The sequence below is a fragment of the Sander lucioperca genome, chromosome 11 (assembly GCF_008315115.2).
Source record: "Sander lucioperca isolate FBNREF2018 chromosome 11, SLUC_FBN_1.2, whole genome shotgun sequence".
NCBI lineage: Eukaryota > Metazoa > Chordata > Actinopteri > Perciformes > Percidae > Sander > Sander lucioperca.
In genome coordinates, this window is record NC_050183.1 from 26,522,260 (window position 1) to 26,544,759 (window position 22,500).

Here is a 22,500-nt window from a genome sequence, read left to right on the forward strand (position 1 = left end):
AGACCTAACAAACCCAAACCTGCTGTTTTTGTCTCTGTTCTGTATGTATTTCACCGTTTTCTCCCTAAACCGCAACGGAGGCAGCGACGACGCTCATCTGGGTGAAACGAGCTTTGTGCAAAAGGGCAGATCGATGTTCCCTAAAGTTTTACTGCAGTGGTGCGCAGCAATCTCGAGCTGCGCAGCTGAAATAGGTAAACACGGCTCCGCCATCTTCGTCTGTCTGCTTTGTCAGCAAGCTACTTGTGCTGTGAGGTTATGGCACTTGGCCGCTGCAACACTAAGCCATGCCTTTGGACTTTGGTAGTTGTCCGGCCCTGCTCTGAGGCAGAGCTGTGTCGCCATGGAATGATGTTGAGCTGCTGGCTCGTTCAAGAGCGCTGAGACGCAGCATCGTGTTATGCCGCCCGCCATACTATAATGCAGCTGTATCCTTGTCAAAGGCATTTCTCTGCTTCCGTAGAGCACATGGCTGCTCCTCGTGCTTCTCTCATCCCATCTCTAGCTGCTGCCCAAGTCTGTCCGCTGCAGCAATTCGACTGCAAACACACACACCAATACACACACACACACAAAAAAAAACACATCACACACTGGCTTCTTAGCACACAGACAACATTGCTCAACATTAGGACTTGCAGCCAAGCACAGTCAACACACAAATAAACAGACAAACAAAGAATCCACAATATCTCTCTTTACACCAGCAGACACAATCACATACAGTCTGTCTGCGTTCACACACCCTGACTACCCAACACGCTTGTTTGCTCCTTGTTCTTTGCTGGCAGGACAAAGAGCCTTTTTTGGGGCCAGACATTTCTGAGAGAGTCTGTTAGGCTCTGTCACCCTGAGGAAGGAAGCCCGCGTCATGCTGATCCCACTGGAGACGGCGGGCCTCTCTCCGGCTCTCTCAGTACTGTCTCACACTCTCTGGTTTAATATTGCCAGCCCGGTTGCTTGTGGTTTCACACAGCACACACACATTTCCCGCTGTACATCAGAAAACCTCTGGCTCAGCCGACGTGCTGCAGACAGGTGTTTGAGGAGGCGGGGTTCAGGGCCCCGGAAGGGGTCTGTAGGTTTGTTGGTTGCTGTCAGTTTATGAGATGCAAATAGGAGGTTCTATGTGTGTTTATTTCTGCTGTGGGTCTCTTATGATTAGACGTAACAAAGGGTCATCCTGCTCCAAGTGAACATGTTCAACTCAGCTGCTACAAGTCTTTCTTTATTTGTAATGTTGGCACTATCTGCATCTTAGCTGTGTGTTGTCATTTCAGATGTACAGCTGACTTTTTAGTGCCACCTTTTCTACATCAACAAGCCACAACGGAGTGGCCTCAGAGGGCTCATTTTGCTTTGAAAACATGCCGAGGCTTTATCGTGCCCCAATCACCAAGAGCCGTTCTGCAAGAGCTAACAAAGCCAAGCTTTTTGGTGGATAATGCTACAGGGGTTGGCGAGCAAAACAAAAAGCAAGACATGAAGTCCAACTGCAGCTTTAGCACTGTAAATAGCCAGTGCCCCTTTCCTGATCTCTCTGCTGTCTCTTTCTCCCCTTGACAAAACGCTCACACTTGCTCCTTTAGGATCTTTACAACAACCCCCCCTGCAGTAAGGATGATAACAGCATCCGCATGCTTCCTTCTTCTCTCACCACAGCCAAGGTGTGCAGTGACCATGGCAACGGACGCCACGGAAACTAAGCATGACATGCTTTTAGAGGTAACGGAATCCAAAGGCCCAGGTAAACAGGAAGAAGAAAAAAAAGAGTGCTTTTGGGGACATCTTAAAGAGACAGTGTATCAAAGCAGTTTCAGTGTTCACATCATGAGGATGATAATACCTCTGCTAGCCTCAGTTGTTTTTTCACTGTCTCTTTAAGAACTGCATGCTGTGGTGATGGGTTTGATTGGAGCCTTTACATAGTGCTTGTGGTGTGCTGGCTCCATGTTTCTGCCTTCTTCGATCTCTTCTTTACTCGCTTTTGTTCGATCCCATCAATAATCTGATTAGTGGTGCAAAGAAAAGAAAATACTGTCAATTATAATAAGTAAGTGTTAATAAGGCAGATCCCAGAATCCCACACTGGGGAAATTCCTGTGCTACAGCAGCTCAAAAGAACAAAATGTACACCCATCAGACTAACACAAATACACATTAAGTAGACATAGGAGAAAAAAATATACATAAAGTTTAATAAATAGAAATAATAATAATAATAGTAATAAAACAAACATATTTACACAAACACCCTTATATAAACAGACAGTATATCAACACAGATATACAGATGACAAAGAGTGATGAATAAATAAGTATGCATAGTGCAGAATATTGTCCAGTGATGGCTCAACTTGCAGGAACAGCTAGCAGTGCTACATTATGACGTTGCATTAAAGAGGAAATGCATTAATTTACTCTGCAGCACTGCCTGTTACTCTGCTGGCTGTGTTGTTATTAGAACAGTGAGCTTCTGCATTGTGCACATTTCATCTGTTTGTGGAATAAGTAGATTTCAAAAGCAGGTCTTCTGAGCCGTCCTCCTGATGTTTGTTTTTTTATTTAGCTGCGAGCTAGTTAATGTGCGTTCACCGGATGTGAAATATTCCCTGCTCAGATGACTAGAATGAACAAGCAGCAGGGGTCTGAGTCCAGAGGACCAGGCGCAAAACACTGCACCGCAAGAACACAGGAAGCAAGAGTTAACCCCAGCGTTAGGTTGGCTGCTGCTGCTGAGTTGTCTATGCTGCAGAAACGTGTCCTTTCTCGTTTCACGCATGAGTGTGTGAGCATGCCCAGGGCAGTGCATTATGGGCTTCGTACCAGAGTAGAAACACTGGACGGGGCACTGATCCTGGAAGAGCATTCTGCAGGGAAACAGAACAGCAGTGCCATACCATAATATTACTCACTGCACAACAGACAACGATTGGGTTTGACAGAGTATTGAGCATATTAATTTCATCAGTGCCCTGTAAAAACACATTTCTCAATTGTTTTTAAAAACACTGAATTTTGTTAATAACAAAAAATGCAATACCATGGATAAAGCCTTACACAATCTTAAATCTGCACACACTGAATTACACAAATATATATTTCTATTGCATATATTTTTTTTAAGTCCTTCCATAAAACTGACACATGTATAGCTAACCCACCTTATAATGATCTCTATGCTGATGTAAACATCAAGGTCCTAAATATGAATTGACAATCATGAAAAAATAAAAAGGAAACCCTATTTCCATATAAAAAACTATAGGATTATCAAATATTGACTGTGACCCAACTTTTAACCTCAACAGTGAAAGTGCTGCCTCTAACCATATAAGCAGTTCTTTTTTGTGGAGAGTTAGATGAGAAAATTGATGCCACTCCCAAGTGAGTTCAGTCCAACGGCTAGCCTGGCTCTGTCCAAAGGTAACAAAATCTGCCTACCTGCACCTCTAAAGGTTTCTAGCAAACCTCAAATCTGTAAAAAATAGGTGTGAAAACAACAGCTGGACAAATTTTTGTCTGGGAGCAGTGACTTCTTGGAATCTCCACTGGTTTAGCACTGCGCACCCCCCCCAGTAAAACCACAACGTGTCATATTTACACTTGGGTTTTTGGTTCGAACAAACAAGATATAGGACCCTATCTTGCACCCGGTGCAGCGCAGCACATAGCCCGACGCAAGTGTCTTTGCTAGTTTAAGAGCGACGCAGTTGTCAATTTCCCGTCCAACGCCCGCGCCGTTTAAATAGCTAATGCACCTGCACCCATCTGTGCACCCATGGGCGTGCTGGTCTTACAGGGAGATGTGTTCAGGTGCATTCTTGGTGTATTGATATCTTGAGGCAGCGGGAAGTGATGGCTCCATTGACCAACAAAAACCTGGTCTAAAGTCAATAACGCAGCATTTCATTGTTATTTTAACAGACCATTAGTAAAATGCTCCTAGGCTCGTGCACAGCACACACACTATGCTTGTTACACACACAGGGAAGCACAGCAGCACACACACATACAGAAGATTACAAATAAAAATATTACGGTGAAAATCCTCCATCATAATAGCAATGCTCCAAGGTCCAAACGTGCCTGGCTTTTAAAGGGAATGGGAGATGACACTCTGATTGGTTTATTGCATGTTACGCCCAAAACACACCTATGAATTAATAAGGACACTAAGTACAACCCTTTAGAACCATGCGCCTGGCGCACGGCCCTCTTTTCCGCCGTCAAACTAGCAAAAGTGGATTTGGACACGCCCTAAACGCACCTGCACCATGCGCTTCACGCCGTGCACTTAGATCATTAAAATAGGGCCCATAGCGTGTTAACTAGTGAGCTTTAGAGATGCTGGTTGGCGGATTTTTGTTTCCTTTGGACAGTCAGGCTAGCTGTTTCCTCTTGTTTCCAGAATGTACGCTAAGCTTAGCTAACCAGCTGCTGGCTGTATTCAGCAGACAGACATGAGAGTGGTATCAATCTCATCATCTGACTCTCAAGAAAGTGAATAGCCTACCTGTATTTCCCAAAATGTCAAACTATTGCTTTACAGTAAAAAAAAAAAAAAAAAAAAGAGAGAGAGAAAAAGGATGGTGGAAGTAAAGAAGATATACATACATAAGTACAGCACTGGAAGTAAGGGTTCATAAGTTGTTTAAGTTAGTGGTAAACTGGTGCCATTTACAAAAGAAAACTCCAGAAAAGAAACCAAGTGTGGACAAAATGGAAGCATGCTGTATGACTGTGGTATCCGTCACAACTGTATTTGTCCCTGTCACAGCTTTTGCCTTGTGGAGATACATGGTTTCTGGATGACATTATCGCATAAATGGGCTAATACCATAGCCTAATACTGTAGTCTATGGAACAAATGAAAGACAGAATCATAACAAATACTTCCCACATTCTTTATATCTTTGTCAATAGCCTATATATAGTACAAACACACACACATTAAACTCTCCCACGCAAAAATAGACATATTTCAGAGTCGAGGATCTACGTGGGGAAATTAGTTTACTGTATCGTTTCCCATGATGCCTCGGGTGCAGTGAGCAGCATGCAAAGTGAAATCCCACACCAGTTGCTACTTATAGCTCTGAAAGGGATACCCACGGAGCCCTGAGAATGGCTGTCTGCACAGCGGTGTAGAGTAGCTTTGTCGCTCTGTAACCTCACCCACTTAGTTCACCCATCGGACTGCCACAAGTACACGGATACACGGACAAAAACAAAACATGCAGCCAGAATGACGTAGACACACACAGCAGTGCTGAGAAACACACTTTATTGCATTTTGAAATTGAGCTAAAAGATATCCGTTTACATTTTGAAATGACATCATGTCAACAGTCTCTCATCTTTGGGATCCCGAGGAGAGAACAAAGCGATGTTTTTCTCTTTACTCATGGGAAAGTTTAGCTTATGTGTGAGAGTTTATAACTTTCGGGCATGAGGAAATGAAGATATCGACCAAAAGTCCAAAAGTTAGTTTCATAACTTTGGTCCATGACTTCCTCATGAACCAGCACTAAAGGGGTTTATTACCAACTGCTTTGTTTTATTACGTAGGTCAGGACACGTTTTTATTTTTGGCAGCACATTGCTCCTTTTATTTTATTGTTCCATACTAATTTGACATGGAAGAGATTGCCTCACTAGTCGATGGATTAGGGAATCTGCCAGAGTGATTTGCAGTGTGTCATTATGTAATAATGACAGTTTCCTTCCTTTAGTTTGCATCAGATAACACACACGTGCACATCTTGTAGAGTTCTTATCTATTAAAATATTGCAGGTCAAATTGGAAATGAGTCACACATTTGATGGAAACTTCTTGGGGCCACGGGGACAGCCAGGATGTCCTTGTGGATCTACCCTGCTATCCTTTCTCTCGGGACCAACCGTGGATTTGTGTTGCCTGTTTTTAGTCAGCAATTCAGCGATTTGTTCACCATTTCCTCTAAAGCTGCTGCGGCTGTGGGTGCTCCCCTTTTCTGTGTGTTGTTTATCTTTCCCACTTCCTTTTTGAATACAAGTAAGTATGAACCAAAGAGCCAAGGTTTTCTTCTCATTCCATCTGCTATTTTGATTGATTTTCTTTTAATTCAATCAATTGCATTTCATTATCTACACACGTGCATACAAAAGTACACGCCCATAGACACTGTCCTGCTCGTTATCTAGCCCGAGGGTGAGATATAAATATGAATGATTTCATTGCATGTAGCTGTGGATGTCATCTATTGTTTTTTGCCAACAGAGAGAAAGCGACAGGGCAAATTCCAGCCCTTCAGACGACTCTTTGGGAAGAAGAAGAAGAGGGAGGCCAAGGGGGGGTTTGATGGAGCAGAGCTAAAGGCGAGTTTTTCTACTGGGGAAGTGTGCAATGGAGTTGTTTCTGACGATGAGGAGTCCAATTCAAATCTGAGGTAACTACACCGATAAAGTTTCATTTTTTACACATTTGCCTGAGTTATACAAAATGAAACTGAGCTTGTGTTCCTGTCATTTTATTAGCTCTGGTAAAAGCTGCAACCACACATCTTGTTAATAATTTCTCGCCCATACAGGAAGGTTTTGAATTTCCAGAAAGATTTTTAGCCGAGACACAACTTAGCTTCTTATCAGATTTCTTTCACTGTCAGAAAAATGAAAGTGTTTTAAACTCACTCTCACGAAAGCTTCCAAAGTTGTGGTTGCACAATCTGTAGAGAAAAGGGTGAGGCTCTGCTCAAATACAGCTTCTGAAAGACTCAACACCATTTCAGCCTTTAGTTGATGTGCTGAAATTGCTGGTGTGTAAAGAGGTTATACACTCACCTAAAGGATTATTAGGAACACCATACTAATACCGTGTTTGACCCCCTTTCGCCTTCAGAACTGCCTTAATTCTTTGTGGCACTGATTCAACAAGGTGCTGGAAGCATTCTTTAGAAATGTTGGCCCATATTGATAGGATAGCATCCCCCACACCATTACACCACCACCACCACCAGCCTGCCCAGTGGTAACAAGGCATGACAGATCCATGTTCTCATTCTGTTTACGCCAAATTCTGACTCTACCATCTGAATGTCTCACCAGAAATCGAGACTCATCAGACCAGGCAACATTTTTCCATTCTTCAACTGTCCAATTTTGGTGAGCTCGTGCAAATTGTAGCCTCATTTTCCTATTTTTAGTGGAGATGAGTGGTACCTGGTGGGGTCTTTTGCTGGTGTAGCCCATCCGCCTCAAGGTTGTGCGTGTTGTGGCTTCACAAATGCTTTGCTGCATACCTCGGTTGTAACGAGTGGTTATTTGAGTCAAAGTTAATCTTCTATCAGCTTGAATCACTCGGCCCATTCTCCTCTGACCTCTAGCATCAACAAGGCATTTTCGCCCCCCAGGACTGCAGCATACTGGATGTTTTTCCTTTTTCAGACCATTCTTTGTAAACCCTAGAAATGGTTGTGCGCGAAAATCCCAGTAACTGAGCAGATTGTGAAATACTCAGACCAGCCCGTCTGGCACCAACAACCATGCCACGCTCAAAGTTGCTTTAGATCACCTTTCTTTCCCATTCTGACATTCAGTTTGGAGTTGAGGATATTGTCTTGACTAGGACCACACCCCTAAATGCATTGAAGCAGCTGCCATGTGATTGGTTGATTAGATAATTTCATTAACAAGAAATTAACAGGTGTTCCTAATAATCATTTAGGTGAGTGCATATTTCTTTGTGTGAAATGATTTACGGAGAGCCCTATCATAATAAATGAATGACTGGCAGTAATGACGCACTGTAACACTGAAGACGCTCTTATTTGTCTGCAGGGAGTTGAATCCCATCGGATCTCGAGCTCTCTCACACGACAGCATCTTTATCCCAGAGGAGCCGGCGACCGAGCCTGGTCTAAATCACAGCATGTCCCAGGAAAACGTCTCAGATAAAGTTAGGAATCTGCAGGTGGGCCTTGTAGAGGTGTACACTCAGTGGCTGAACAGTTATCTTCTGTCTACACACATAACATGCAACCTTTTCTGTTGGTCAAACAGAGGCAGATAGCACAAGGTATAAAGTTTGGCCAGAGGCCTCCTTCTCTGAGAAAAAGTGAAGGAGATGAGGGAAGTTCAGATGAGGAAGAGGTTCCCCGGAGTCCTCTGAAGATTGTGGCCCAGGTAGAAGCCGAGCCAGCGGACACAGAGCCAAAGGTAACAACATTTTAAAGGTCCCATATTGTGCTAATTTCTAGGTTCATACTTGTATTTTGGGTTTCTCCTAGAACATGTTTACATGCTTTAATGTTCAAAAAACACATTATTTTTCTCATACTGTCTGTCTGAATATACCTGTGTTCACCCTCTGTCTGAAACGCTCCGTTTTAGCGCCTGTCTCTTTAAGCCCCCCTCCTTAAAAGCTCAGTCAGCTCTGATTGGTCAGCGTTTCCGGATCTCGGAGTCACTGCACCGTCATTGCAGCCAGGGAATAACTGTAACGGCACTGTAGCGACACTTTCTACCTTTAAATAATAAAATATAAATAGTTGTGATATCACAACCGTACAGAAGTCCAGAACGGCTCGTTTAAAGGCACAGTTTCTGAATACGGGCTGTGTGCATTTCTCTGTGGATTGAGCATTTTGATACTTTCACAGTATTAACATAGCACCTCGACCTGCTTTTAGAATAAAAAAGACATGGAAATCTCAATATTTTTACAATATAGGACCTTTAATGTATTTTGATGGCAGTTTGGGTCAATTGTTAAAGGGGAAATCCACCAATTTTACACATCAAAGTCTGTTTATAGGTCTTGAGAACTACTACTGCATATTTGCAAAAAAGTTTTTCCCGGGTTTCGTGCCCTTTTGCAAAGCCTGGAGGTTTGATTTTAATGTATGGCACGGTGTGAAAACACACAAATTCAGAAGCAAATGCATATAGACACGCACACACACATTAATATTATGTACATGAAATAATAAATGTAAATATAAATAGATATGTTTTGTACCACAGGGCTAAACTACTGTGTTTCTATGCAACCCGTCTCACGGCAGTTTGTGAAATGGTCACGTTATTTAATCTATTTATTTGTGTACACAGACAGGTTTATATCGTTTTTTTTTTTGTGGTTGTCAGCACGTTTTTTAAACTAATGTATTTCAATGGGAAGCATCTTTCGTGATCACAGCACGACTACGGTAGCGAGTAGTATAAAATGCCGAATATCGAATATCCGCGTAGGGAGGTTGGTTGGGGGGGTGGATGGGTCAAACAACACAGGACTTTCACCCCGGAGACTGGGGATCGTCTCCCGCGTGTGACGTTTCCTATCCCAGTTGTTCTTTTCCTAAACACAACCGTCCTGTTGTTGTCCCACGTCCCCCAGAGACCGCGGCCGTCTCCCACGTGTGACTTTTCCTTTCCCCGTTCTTCTTTTCCTAAACCCAACCTCTGTATAGATGCTTCCCATTACGTGCTTACCACCACGAAAAAAATTAGATAAACGTGTCAAATGTAAATCTGGTTACTAAATATGTTTTTTGAAATGTAATAATAATAATCCCCCATATAATAATCTGGGTTAGTTAGAAAGAAGTGAGCTTAACAGACATCTGTTCTGTAGCCCACTCTTCATCTCTGCTTGAGACTACATTAGCCGCTACAAGCATAATACACCCAAATCTCCAACTGAAGTGTTCTTAGTGCTTAGGCAGATGGCTGAGGTGAGGCATTGGCCTTCAGTGGTTAGGGTCAGGATAGCCCATTGGTCATGGTAGAGGACCTGAATGCACCAGCATGGACACCTGGCCAATCTTTTTTTTCAAAGATAATTTTTTTGACATTTTTAGGCCTTTATTGAAAGGACAGCTGAAGAAATGAAAGGAGAGAGAGGGGGGAATGACATGCAATAAGTAGGGGTGTAAGAAAAAAATCAATACACTTGAGTATCGCGATATTTTATTTTGCAATACTGTATTGATTTTCAAAAACACAATATCGATTCATTTTTTGTTATTTTATTTTTTTAGTTTACGTGCAAAAATATTCATGTAAGACAGTGGTTCACATTTATGTTGTGTTTAAACCCCCTACCACTAGATGGCTATGCTGAGACACACCACTAGTGTCCTTGCCTAACAGTGTCTAGCAGTGCCTGACTTTTTGCTAGAAGCTAACAACGTAGCTATGACTTTGTTCTACTTCAGCATATAAACATTAGCTCACTAAGAACCTGTGAACCACAATCCCAAACTGGCAGTTTGATTTTCTGTGTACTGAATTGTTTACCTAAAGTAAACTTCTTAGACTTTTATGCACATCGTGTCTTTTTTTAAATATTAGTTTTTCTAAAATTATACTTTAAAAAAAATCCCAACATATCGCCTTACGCACAGTATCAAAATATATTGCAATATATTGAATCGTGATACGTATCATATCACCAGATTCATGCCAATACACAGCCCTACAGCAAAGGGCCGCAGGTCAGAGTCGAACCCATGGCCTCTGCATTGAGGAGTAGACCTCTATATATGGGCGCCCGCTCTACCAACTGAGCTATCTGGGCGCCCACGCCTGGCCAATCCTAGTGCTTTGATGCTACGCAGGCGTGTCTTGCAAAGGAAAGCAGTAGGATTTATAATAATGTCTGACTGAACTGTTTGCGGTCGCAGTTGCATTATGGGTAATGTAGGTGCCAGGTGTGACAAGGAACAAGAGTGGAATAAAAAAGGTTCTTTTGCATCGAGTCTAACAGTGTCATATAAAAGTGCAATGCTAAATTGATGGAGTACGCCTTTTAAGGTTTTAGGACTACGATCAGATGTGTTTCAGTTTTTAATAAAAGCTCTGTTATTCTGACTGAAGCAGGTCCAGGGGGCTCAACAAGCCGGACCACACAGCACCCCCGTAAAGTCACCGAGGTCCAAACGAGTTCTTCCGCCCACTGGTACTATCGAGTCCATCGATCTGGATGCCGTTCCACAGTCTGTTCCTCGCCTAGACAACACCGCTGCCAAGCACAAACTGTCCATCAAACCCAAAAACCAGAGGATTTCCCGCAAACACCGGCGGTTTACACAGGTGAGCCACAGCCAAAGTCAAACTTTGAGTTGCCTCAAATGTGTCCTAGCATGCTGTTGGTTTATTGTGTGACATTTCCTACCCTTTTGTTCTGGTTAAGAAAAATGGGAGCTAATCATATTTCCACATTCCCAGGACCTCCAAGAGGTATCTATTCCCGGTGTGGTGCAAGAGGACCTCGAGGTGGCGGGCGTTTCCACAGACGACCGGCGCAGGGCCTCGGTTGAGTCCCTGGAAAGCTTCAAGAAGCAGAGACTCCATGAGGAGGAAAGACAGGAGACGAGGAGGAAGAGGGAGCTGGAGGACCAGAGGCTCCATCAGGAGGAAGAGGAGAGGAGGAAGAGAGCAGCAGAGGAGCTGAGGCTGCGGGAACTGGAGGAGGAGGAAGAACAAAGGCGGAGAGAAGAGGCGGAGAGGAGGAGGAAGGAGGAAGAGGAGAGAAGGATCCGGGAGGAAGAGGAAAGTAGGTGGCGAGAGGAGGAAAAGCGGCGGGAGGAGGAGGAAAGGAGGATGCGAGAGGAGCAGGAGCACAGACAGCGGGAGGAGAAGAGGAGACGACTGGAAGAGCAGAGGAGGAAAGAGGAGGAGGAGGAAGAAGCAAGGAGGCAGCAGGAGCTCGCGGAAGAGGAAAGAAAGAAAAAGGAGGAAGCGGAGAAGCTGAGGTTGCGGGAGATTGAAGAAAAGAAAAGAAGGGATGCAGAGGAGAGGAGGAGGAAGGAGGAGGAGGAGCAGAGGAGAGCTGAGGAGCTGCGCTGGAGGGAGATGGAGGAAAGACAGAGGCCATTCTCTTTCAAAGTTTCCTCTGGAGAAAAACAGATTTTGTTCCAGAAGGTAAACCTGACGCCTGTTACGCCGGCTCCCAGCCACCAGAGCGTTGCTGCAGTGGAGCAAAGAGAGAGCGCTAAGGCTTCCTCTTCTGAAGGCCTAGAATCCCCCAGCCTGCTAATGTCTCCATATGTCCCCCACACCGCCATCTTAGTGACAGGCGCCCAGCTCTGTGGGACAGCGGTCAACTTAGACCACATCAAAGACACGGCCTGCAAGTCTCTGCTGGGTTTGGGAGAGGATAAAAAAGCCCAGGGAACACCGCCGACCAAGAGCAAGACTTCACCGGACCGCAAGTCCGGCAAAACCAAATCCCTCAACGAGTCCTCGTTCTCTACAGACCAGTCCGTCCTGGCAGAATGGGCCAGCATCCGATCAAAGATATTCAAGGGGGTAGAGGAGGGGAAATACGACGAGTACCCAGAGCCGAGCAAGAACCAGCCTCAGACCAGCAGTGACGAACCGCCTGCGTTCTCCCACGCGAACCTCAGGAAGACCATGTCTGCCAGCGCCAAGTTCTCCATCACCCCTGCGAAGAAAAAGTTTGGAGATTCAAACAGGAACTCTGAGGTGTTCGGTGCAGATGATAAGGAAGCAGGAGAGGAAGCGACTCGGACTGTCAGCCCCACCGCAGCGGCCCCAGCTCCATCCTCTAAACCTCAGAACAGGACGAGTAAAACCGTCCGCATCGTGGAAAGAGGGTCAGAGGAATGTGTGTTTGCCAAAGACCTCCCCTCTTTCCTGGTTCCCAGCCCCGGAGCCAAACCTGAGGGGCCCGAGTTGGAGAGCACAGCTCAGAGGGAGACGGAGGTGTCTGAAAAAAGAGAGGAGGGAGAGATCCGAGGCCAGGACGGTGAGGACAAGCCCTCGCCTTTTGGCATAAAGCTGAGGAGGACCAACTACTCCCTACGCTTTCACGGCGAACAGTCCACCGAGAAAAGGAAGAAGCGGTACAGTGCCGGGGACAGCTTCGACGGCGTCCCTTCCCCTCTCACCCCCATTGAGCCAGACTCCGACGCTTCCTCTGTCTTTTCTGACAAATCCACAACTCCTACATCGCCTCTGAAAGAAGGCGCAGCCGGCAAGTTCTTACATGCATCCGCCTCCCACGCCGTCCCTCGGGCTAAACCGGGTAAGTCTACCAGCCCGATCTCACACAGCGAGGGGGAGAAAGTGCCTTCCAAGCCACCTGTCTACCGAAGACCAACCACGTCACCCAAACCTAGCGGAGCAGCCCCTACGCCTCCCCCATCGCCGCTACCTAAGGCGGTCCATGGGCCTCCCGGTGATGCCGGGATCCAGAGGACAGGGGCTGCAGAGACATCCAGCCAGGAGCAGATCAACCGGTGCGAGGAACCTTCAGCGGTGGCCCAGTTGCACCGGTGCAGCCAAGGCCAGGTCCAAGGGGAAGAGGAGCCGAAGGAGAAGAGATCCTTCTTCCAGTCCATTAACATCCCCTGGAGAGAGAAGACGGACAGAAAGACAGAGCTCATCAAGAGAGGTCAGTGTTACTATGATCAAGCACACAGCTGTTAGTGCAAATCAGGAATTCTTGATTTTTTATTTTTTTTTCATAAATTACCACCAACATATAGGAATAGTTCGACATTTTGGGCATAATGCTAATTCGTTTTCTTGGCCGAGAGTTGGATGAGAAGGACTGTACGGTTAAAAAAAAAACTATAGATGCAACTATTTTCTATTAATGAACGTCCGTTAACATTCAAGCCACATGTCAAATGAGTTGATACAAATGCTATGCGATCAGAGAAAGCCCTGTCCCCAAAAGTCCACAACCTAGTGCGGGGGGTGTCCAGCAGGTCCTTGTCAGAGGACCGCAGGGAACGTGACTGAGGGTAGGGGTGGAGGAGATCTGTGAGGTATTGTGGTGCGAGTCCATGGAGAGATTTGTAGGTGAGCAGGAGGATTTTGTAGGTGATGCGTGACTTGACTGGCAACCAGTGGAGCTGTTGGAGGATGGGAGTGATATGCTGCCAGGGCTTTGTGTGGGTTAGAACCCTGGCAGCAGAGTTCTAGACATATTGGAGTCTGCTAAGGGCCTTGGTGGGCAGTCCAGACAGGACACCATTGCAGTAGTCCAGACAGATAATATCTCAATATGCCCTTCATATGTCAATATGTCCTTCAGAAAAACCATCGCTACAGAGCAGGCACTCACTGGACAGTGCGAAGGTCCAGGAGAAGGAGACCGGGCCCTTATGGATCACACTGGCTCTGCAGAAGCAGAAGGGCTTTAGGGAGCAGCAGCAGAACCGAGAGGACCGTCGTAGCCACAGAGCTGAAAAACTGGCTGAAAAACAAGCAAGAGAGAGAGACAGCGTATGTGCCCCAAGATATACACACTTTTTTTTAATGTTTCTTCAGATATTTACATAATCTGACAGTGTTCTTCCTCTCATCCACTCACACTGATCTCTTCGGCAGGTCATGCTGGTGAGCCCCACAGAGAGCAAAGGAAGCGGGAGCTCCAGTCCTTCTTCTAAACCTCAGACGCCAGAGGAGCCCAAGAGACCCGACAGCCTCCTGGGACGATTTGAGCGCAGAGAAAACCTGAAAAAAGCCAACACTTTACCCAGCTCTGTCACTGGTAAGAACCTGTGCATCTAAAATTATAAAGCTATATATTGCTGAGATGAGTATTCCTTTAATACTTTAATAACTTAATGACTTTAATAATCCTCTTTTATTAAGTGAAAATGCGAAAAAAAAAAGAAATGCTGAAATTATGAAATGTGATGAGCTGCTTTTTTTTGTTCTGTCCGGACTGTTGGTGACTAAATAATCACAACAAAAAAACGCTATGAGATTGCGAAGGGCATTTTATTTTTACACTTTTCTGACGTTTAAACCATATATATATATATAGAAAAGATAATCTGAAGACTAATTGATAATGAAGGTAACAGTTGCAGGTAAATCTGTTTCATTAAACGTCTTTAATAAAAAGAGCCTTTAAAGGCTGCGTGGCGTAACAAATAGATTTGTAACTAATTATTGTGCTTGATTTGTGTCAGTTGAGATTGCAGACTCTACACCGTCGCCACCTGCTGTCAAGGAGGTGTCAAAGCGCTTCCCCTCCAGTGACTCCCCACAGGTGTCCACGGAGCCGGCATGGCTGGCTCTGGCCAAGCGAAAGGCCAAAGCCTGGAGCGACTGTCCTCAGATCATCAAATAACACCCCCCACCCCACACACTCCAGCTTAAAACTGATCTCTGGCCTGCATTCAGACTGCACACTGCCCACGGACTCTGAAGCACCCAGAGAGTCACCATCACCCCATCCCTGCCCTCCCAAAAAAAAAAAAAAAATGAAACCATGAAAACGCTCCTGTCTGTGAAACAAGTAAAGCTCCTGCAACAACTTGTACCCCCCCTCCCCCCACACACCCACACACTGGCTGGTACTATTATCATGTTAGAGTGCGCTTCACATTCAAATATTCCAATACAATCGCACAGATATATGTTAACAATTGTTGTGCGCATGCACATACTGTACACAAAGTATACGTCCCACAGATAGAACAATCAGTCCGGGGGGGGCAGCGGCCAATCACAACCACGGCTGGCCATTGCAATAGCCAACTCCAATTTTATTTTATTTTTTTTCATTTTGTAGCCAACGTTGTCCCCATGGTTGTAAATAAATCAATCACTCAACACATAAAATAGTGAAACACTTCTTTAGTAGAGAGGTGAAGCTCTGACATATGACGGTGTGTAATCAAACAGATGGTAACTGTCTGAACTGTGTTTTAAGGGCTACCAGTAACAACAGCTTCTCGACAGCCGATGGAAGCGTACAGTTGTTTGGTATTATTTATGTAAAGCAGCGGATCTATCTATGTTGAATCGATACTGTATCTCCTCTCTGAGCCTTGTTTGTCATGTACAAATGACATGCCTTTCTTTTTTGTTTTTTTTTTACTCATACTCGAAACCTTTGCATAAAAATTCTTACTGTGTCCGTGACGACTGTGATAGCTGTCAAAGAGGCTGTTGTACGCCATTATAACGTAACCTAGAATCTGTCATAATCGCACGGTGGGTGCACCTAAACACAGCACTGAAGACCACAAGTGTTACCGGGCATTTACAGTGAACTGCACATGATCCTCACAGCTGTGTGATGTTGTGATTTGGATTTTTGTTATTTTTTTTGCTTTGCTAAAGGAGACAGACGCAACACCTGCTTGCTGTAACATACAATTCTCGTAGCCGTCCTCCCGTAACACACTCGTGTTTGTAGGCCATCACTTCCTCGTAAATGTGATATGATCTTACACAATAATGTAAGCATTTCCTCTGTGAAAGAAAAAAAAAAAAGAACCTCCAGCATTTCTCATTTCCTGCCACTCACTTTTAATGATCTGTATGTATGGAAGTCAGAGACGTCACCAGAGCTGCGGTCAGAAAGAGTCATTTTGTTTCTAACGAAAGAGTCATTTTGTTTCTAACGTTGGTCGTGCACAATAGTGTAGTGTACGCAGTGTTATATGTAACAAGAAAAATGTTTGGTATTATTTGCACTTTTTTTGTCGCACTTAGAGATATTCATGAGAATATTCTTAAAGAGACACAAAATGTTATGAATAATGTAAATTAAATACTGATGTCTGAACCGAAAGACTCATTATTTCCCTGAACTTTAATTAAAAATGTAATTCCCAAAGCACCCTCTCTGCTCTGACACAGATATAAAAGCCATCAGTGTTTATTATAAAAAAATGTGCAGAAATACATCTTATCCTTCTTTGACAGTCAGCTTTAAACAATACACATAGTCATTGCGGCACCCGACTACGAGAGAGTGTTCATGCACCACTGGGGATGAGAACAGCTCCCCAGGCAGAGTTACTGAGGCCAGCATTTGTCCTTCTTGTCCATCCAGGATCCACACTGTGCCGTCTGTGGAGGCCAGAGCCACCAGAACCCCCCTTTTGCCCATGACAGAGCCATCAAACACACACGGACTGGAGTACACCTTCCCTGTGGTCTGGAAAGTCCAAACTAAAGAGCCGTCGGCACAGTTCAAACAGTACAGGCAGCCGTCGTGTGATCCACACAGAACCCTCTGCTGGTCTGCCGTGACACACGGAGAGGAGAACACGGGTCCTTTTGTTAAAAACTGCCAAACCTGCAAAGAAACACACATTTCAAAAACAGCTTTTTCAAAAATTGTGATCCTTAAAGGGTTATTTGGGTATTTTTCAACCTGGACCCTTTACCTTGTTGTCCAAGTGACTAATGTGAACAAAAATCTTTGAAATCGGTCCAGTATTAACCCTCCTGTTGTAAACAGGTCAAATTTTGCACCCATTTACAAAAACTTTCTATATCAGAACTATGACAAAAGAACGTTGAAAAAAATGACCAATGTTGGAAAAAGCTACAAAAACGCAAGAAAAAAATCGACAAAAACATTTTTAAAAATGCTGAAAAAAGTGACCAAAAGAAATTGGAAAAAGTGACAAAACATCAAAAACATCGCCAAAAACTTCATAAAAAAATTGGAAAAAAGTGAAAAAAATACATTGGAAAAAAAAAAACATTGAGAAAAGTGTAGAAAAAGAACAAAATGTTGACCAAAGTTGCATGGTCGACGGGAAGACAACACAAGGGTTAAGCAAGAACGCTGTAACTGGCAGCTGCCAACCGGGCTGCAATGTAACTTTAAAAGGACAAATGTCCGTCCACCAAAATTGCTGCTCAGATTGTTATTCTGACACCAATAAGGAAAGGATCTCTAGAGAGATAGACCTTTTTGTTAAAGAGTAAGATCATTTTTTGTTTAGCCAAAACAGCTCAGCAATCTCCATCTCCAAACTCACCAGACTCTATTGAAATAATCAGTACTTTTAGCATGTATAGAGCCAGCATACTTTTACATGTAAATGGGTGAATTAAGCGTTTATTTCAGAGTGGTGATTGTTGGAACGGTGAAGAGACTTTTAATAGTTTGATTTTCTGTCGACTTTGAACGAAGTGTGTTTTACGATGATAAAATGACTGCTTATTAAATGGAGTCTGGTGGGTTTGGTGATGGTGATTTTGGGGCTGTTTCATGTCAAACAAAAAGAATCTTACTCTTTAACAAAAAGGTCGACCTCTGTAGGGATCCTTTCCATAATGTTGTCAAACACTTAAAGCGTAACTCTCGCCAAAATGCAACCTAGGGTTTTTTGTGAATGTACCCGAGCCAAACTTTCATTTAAAAGCATATTTAGGACCGACTCTTTTTGACTGGCGAGATGGGGCGAGCGGAAAAACCAACTGCTAAAGTGAGTTGTTCAAAACCTTTCCTTTTAGTAAACTCTGGGTACACAAACAATGTTCTCAATGCTGAGTTCATGTGTAGGGCCCCTGGTGATACTTTGAGCTAAAATCTTAAAAGTGGCGTTTCCGTCTTAATTATGCTTTTAAACGAAAGTTTGACTCTGGTACATTCACAAAAAGACCCTAGGTTGCATTTTAGCGAGAGTTATGCTTTAATACTAGACCAATTTCAACATGGGAAAATAGAGTCCGGGTTGAAAAATACCGAAGTTACCCTTTAAGATTTCAGGCCTGGCAACACCCATGATCACCGGTTGTGTCTGGCACGTTTAAAGCACTCTAACAAAGTACATGGTGGAGGAATACAGCAGCCTCTCACCAGTGTCCCTGTGTTGCTAAAGCAGCAGATGTTTCCATCCACCGAGCCGATCATCACGTGACCAGAGGAGGCGTTTGGTGATGAGAAGAACGGGATGTCTCTACAGTACGACCATAGGACCTCTCCACTGTCCTGGGGACAGGAAAAAACACTTATCAGACAGCAAAGTGTATGCCGTCTCAAAATGTCCCTCAGTGAACAAAATGACACAATAGTTTATTGAAGTTTGGTATTGTCTTCACTCACAGGGTTGAGACAGAGGAGGTGACCTCCCAGTGACGCGGCGTACAGCTGCCTGAGTGCGGCGTGGAGGTAGGGGGAGGAAAACACAGCTCCACCCCCACAGTGACGCTTCCAAACACACTGCTGGACCTAAAAGAACACGTACATTTACCTTGATCTTCTCCACATTTACTAGTTCAGATAACTTTTTATTTATTCCCAGAGGGGGAACTAGTGTGGTAAAGCTGCAGTGAGCAGAACGCAAGATTATTTTTTGGGGCTTTTCCCTTTTATTTGATAGCAGTGGATAGACAGGAAAGTATGGGAGAGATATGGGGGATGACACGCAGCAAAGGGCCGCAGGTCGGACTCAAACCCGGGCCGCTGCAAAGGACTCAGCCTACATGGGGTGCACGTTCTTACTGGGTGAGCTAGAGGTTGCCCCAAAAAACGCCAGAATTTGAAGTAGAGTGAGGCCTCTTCCTGCAGCTCTCCCCTCTTTGTCACACAGGCAATGCATGCACAGAACAGCCAATTGGATTGCTCTCTATCTCTGATTGGCTAAAGTCTCCCGTCAAAGCTAGGCTGAGCCAAGAGGCGATGCATAAGTCTAGTTTTCTCTCAGACCACTTGAATAACAATATGCTGAAAGATTATAATGGAATTTTTTGCCTAATTACACCCAAAATAAACCTGCCTACCCCAGCTTTAACTTAGCCTCGTGAGACCGTCCTGATCTTGCGAGCTCCAGTTTTCCACTCGCAGATCAGTCTGGCATCTTGAGACAGAGAAAATTTGGAGCCGTTCGCCAAACGACCGACCAATCAGCGTTGGTTTTGAGGCGGGTTTAGGTGTGACGCAATGAGAAGCGACTGTTCAGTCTAAACAACATGATGGCTTCCACAGATGAGATGAGCGCAAGTTTTATCCGAATTAGAAAGTATTCCTTCATTGAAAGAAGAGCAAAAAACGGCACTGGAGGCTTTTCTCGGAGGAAAAGATGTTTTTTCTCTTCTCCCGTCTATCACCAACATAGGTGGTGATAGACAGATGGTTTATCCAATCAGCTTACCAGTATTTTCGCCCTTTCCCAAAAGTTCTCCAACGGAAAGTTCCCAGATGGATATACCGAGAAAATGTAAAGCAATCCATCTGGCGGAGTCAGGTTAGCTTTAACTAGCCTTGTGAATAAACGTGTTAATCCTGTTCCTGTCATTGGCAGTAAAGCTGTTTCCCCAACATGAAACTGCATGAAATAAGTGGCCAACAAACACTGGCCAGAAAAAAATTAAAATCTTCCTACCTTTGGGTCTAGGGCGTAGACATGCCCATCATGTGAGCCCACTATCACCAGACCTGTGAGGGGATCCACGGCGGGACAGCTCTTCACGGCGTCTCCCGTCTCAAACGTCCACCGCGTCTTTCCAGACGCAGCGCACAGGAAATACACACAGCCATTGTAGCAACCTGGGAAAAATCCCAAAAAATAAATCCTGAAGGCCAATGACAATGACATACAGTCAGATGTTTTCACACAATATTGTAACGATACTGACCTATAACCACGAGGTTTCCGCAGTGAGACACTGCAGCCGAGGCTTCGATTCTGTCCCCGAGAACTCGCTCCCACAGAAGCGTCCCGTCGGTCAGGTCTAAAGCCTGGATCCTGTGTGAGTGGGATCCGATGAACACTGTCCTTTTACCCTCGTCTGAGCTCAGATCGGTCCGGTGTTGTACTAGAAGCACCGGGGAGGCGTCCACACATCTGCCTGTGTCGGAGGACCAGCTCAGGCTCAGGCTCAGGCCCAGAACATCACCTCTGCGGTTCTTACTGGAATTCTTTTCTCCCAGTGCATCAGCCTGGATGTTTTTACTTGCCTCTGGATTTCTGGTTTGCAATTCCATCACCTCACCCGCTCGTCTGACAACTTTAACAGCCCACGTCTCTCCCTGTGCCCTCTCTGCTGCCGTCGACTCTGTGCGTTCTCTCTTGGCCGGCGCCACAGGGGGAGCGTCGGCGTCTCGTTTCTTGGCCTCGGACGATGACTGGCTGTTCTCAAGCGGCGGCGTCAGTGTTACTCTCGCGACGTGGCGCAGTACGTCAGAGAAGGTCCCGTCGAGCAGAACCTCCAAAAGCTCCGGTGAAGTCCCTCCCACAGCAGCGAGGATGTCTTCGCACAGGTGGAGTGCCTTCAGGGAATCTCCTCCACTCAACAGGAAGTTGGAGTCCTCATCAATGGTCGCATCTTCAGGAAGACCTAGAGTTTCCTGTTAGGGATGCACAATATATGTTTTTTTATCGTCATTGCAATATCAACTGGCGTAATATACAAATCACGAAAGGCTGCGACACATCGCAAAAGACACTCAGTGATGTTTTGTGTTAGAAAACTGTACTTTCAAATGTAACTCGTTCGTTTTGTAGTGGTTCCAATTTCAACAGTTCAACAAGTCATTTGTTGTGTTTTAGAAGAGCACTGAAACCAGCAGAAAGGCATAAAGTAAGAAACACTTTAATATCTGTTTATCGCAAGTAATATCTTTATCGAGATATTCAACGTTATCGCATATTTTCCTCATATCGTGCAGCCCTATTTTCTGTCCAGTTCATACATATTCAGGCGACAAATTAAACCGGGAAGTGGGGCTTCACTATATATCCTTTGTTTTGTCGTCATCGCGATATCAAACGCATCGCAAAAAGGCGCCGACATATCGCAAAAGATAGACAAGATGGACAAAGATATGTCTTAGTTAGTTGGTGAAATCTCAGTAGAAAAGTGCACTTTGTCATTCTGTTTTTAGTGGCGCCTTTTCTAATTCAATGTAACCCTCGTGTTGATGCTTCCTGTCGACCATGCAACTTTTTGTTTTTCGGGGTCAAAATTTCAAATGAAAACTTTTTTTTTCGTCAACGTTTTGGTCGTCTTTTTCGACCCTTTTGTCACTTTTCCCGACGATTTTGTCTATTTTTTCCTGCGCTTTATTTTATGTTTTTGTGTCCCCCCCCCCCCACGTTTTTGAAGCTTTTTCCAACATTTCTGTCACTTTAACGTTCTTTTATCAATTTTCTTTTGTGAATAAAACACCCAAATTTAATCAAAGTACTGAATTGATTTATTTTACTTTTTTTTTTGACAATTTGGTTGAAAGAAAACCAAATGTTCTGATGTACAAACTTTTTGAAAATGGGTCAAATTTGACCCGAGGACAACAGGAGGGTTAATGTTCAATTTGTTCAATAAAAGAACGTTGAAAATGGTTTCCTTTCAGTTTGTTGTATTTTAGCAGAATTTCTGAAAGCAGCAGAACTGAGCACACTTTAATATCTGTTTATTTATCGCGAGTGATATCGTTGTAGCAATATTCAACAACGTTATCGCATATTTTCCTCATATCGTGCAGCCCTATCAGGAAGTATTTAGATGTGGAGTTGTGTTGTCAAAGTAGTGGAAAACTGGCCAACCTGCCACAGGGACTGCAGAGTTTGCTTCAGTTTGGTGACATCCCCCCCTGAAGACTCTGAACGCCGTCTCTGTGTTTGGTATATTTTCAAAAGTGCTCCCATGTCTACTTTACCTGCCATAAAACAAACAGAAGGGTAAGTGAAACCGTGAAGCGTTATCGTCTCTCATCAGCGGCGACTGTGTGTCCGATGCTCACCGTGAGGAGTCACGCACAGGGCCGGGACCAGCACCAGCGTG

General features: G+C 44.5%; 2 protein-coding genes across 6 annotated transcripts in view; one reads left to right on the forward strand and one right to left on the reverse strand.

The window, feature by feature from the left end:
* cracd (capping protein inhibiting regulator of actin dynamics) overlaps positions 1–15,584 on the forward strand; it is a 25,701-nt gene extending 10,117 nt beyond the window's left edge. For 2 of the 5 annotated variants that reach the window (XM_031311704.2, XM_031311705.2), the window contains exons 2-9: positions 6,263–6,431; positions 7,819–7,951; positions 8,041–8,196; positions 10,858–11,073; positions 11,209–13,399; positions 14,048–14,238; positions 14,344–14,506; positions 14,934–15,584. In XM_031311704.2, coding sequence (XP_031167564.1) covers positions 7,910–7,951; positions 8,041–8,196; positions 10,858–11,073; positions 11,209–13,399; positions 14,048–14,238; positions 14,344–14,506; positions 14,934–15,094 — 3,120 coding nt within the window. In that variant the 5' untranslated portion in view covers positions 6,263–6,431; positions 7,819–7,909 and the 3' untranslated portion in view covers positions 15,095–15,584. Of the gene's footprint in view, positions 195–6,262; positions 6,432–7,818; positions 7,952–8,040; positions 8,197–10,857; positions 11,074–11,208; positions 13,400–14,047; positions 14,239–14,343; positions 14,507–14,933 lie in introns of all 5 variants that reach the window. The other 3 variants (XM_036007531.1, XM_036007532.1, XM_036007530.1) reach the window with 3 other exon arrangements.
* Positions 15,585–16,080: 496 nt separating this feature from the next.
* Positions 16,081–22,500, reverse strand: part of aasdh (aminoadipate-semialdehyde dehydrogenase) — a 13,814-nt gene continuing 7,394 nt past the window's right edge. Inside the window, exons 8-14 of the mRNA XM_031311703.2 lie at positions 22,460–22,500; positions 22,263–22,375; positions 20,353–21,064; positions 20,100–20,263; positions 18,821–18,946; positions 18,575–18,706; positions 16,081–17,056 (exon numbers count right to left, since the gene is read on the reverse strand). The exon at positions 22,460–22,500 is cut by the window's right edge and continues 290 nt beyond it. Coding sequence (XP_031167563.1) covers positions 16,664–17,056; positions 18,575–18,706; positions 18,821–18,946; positions 20,100–20,263; positions 20,353–21,064; positions 22,263–22,375; positions 22,460–22,500 — 1,681 coding nt within the window. The 3' untranslated portion in view covers positions 16,081–16,663. The remainder of the gene's footprint in view (positions 17,057–18,574; positions 18,707–18,820; positions 18,947–20,099; positions 20,264–20,352; positions 21,065–22,262; positions 22,376–22,459) is intronic.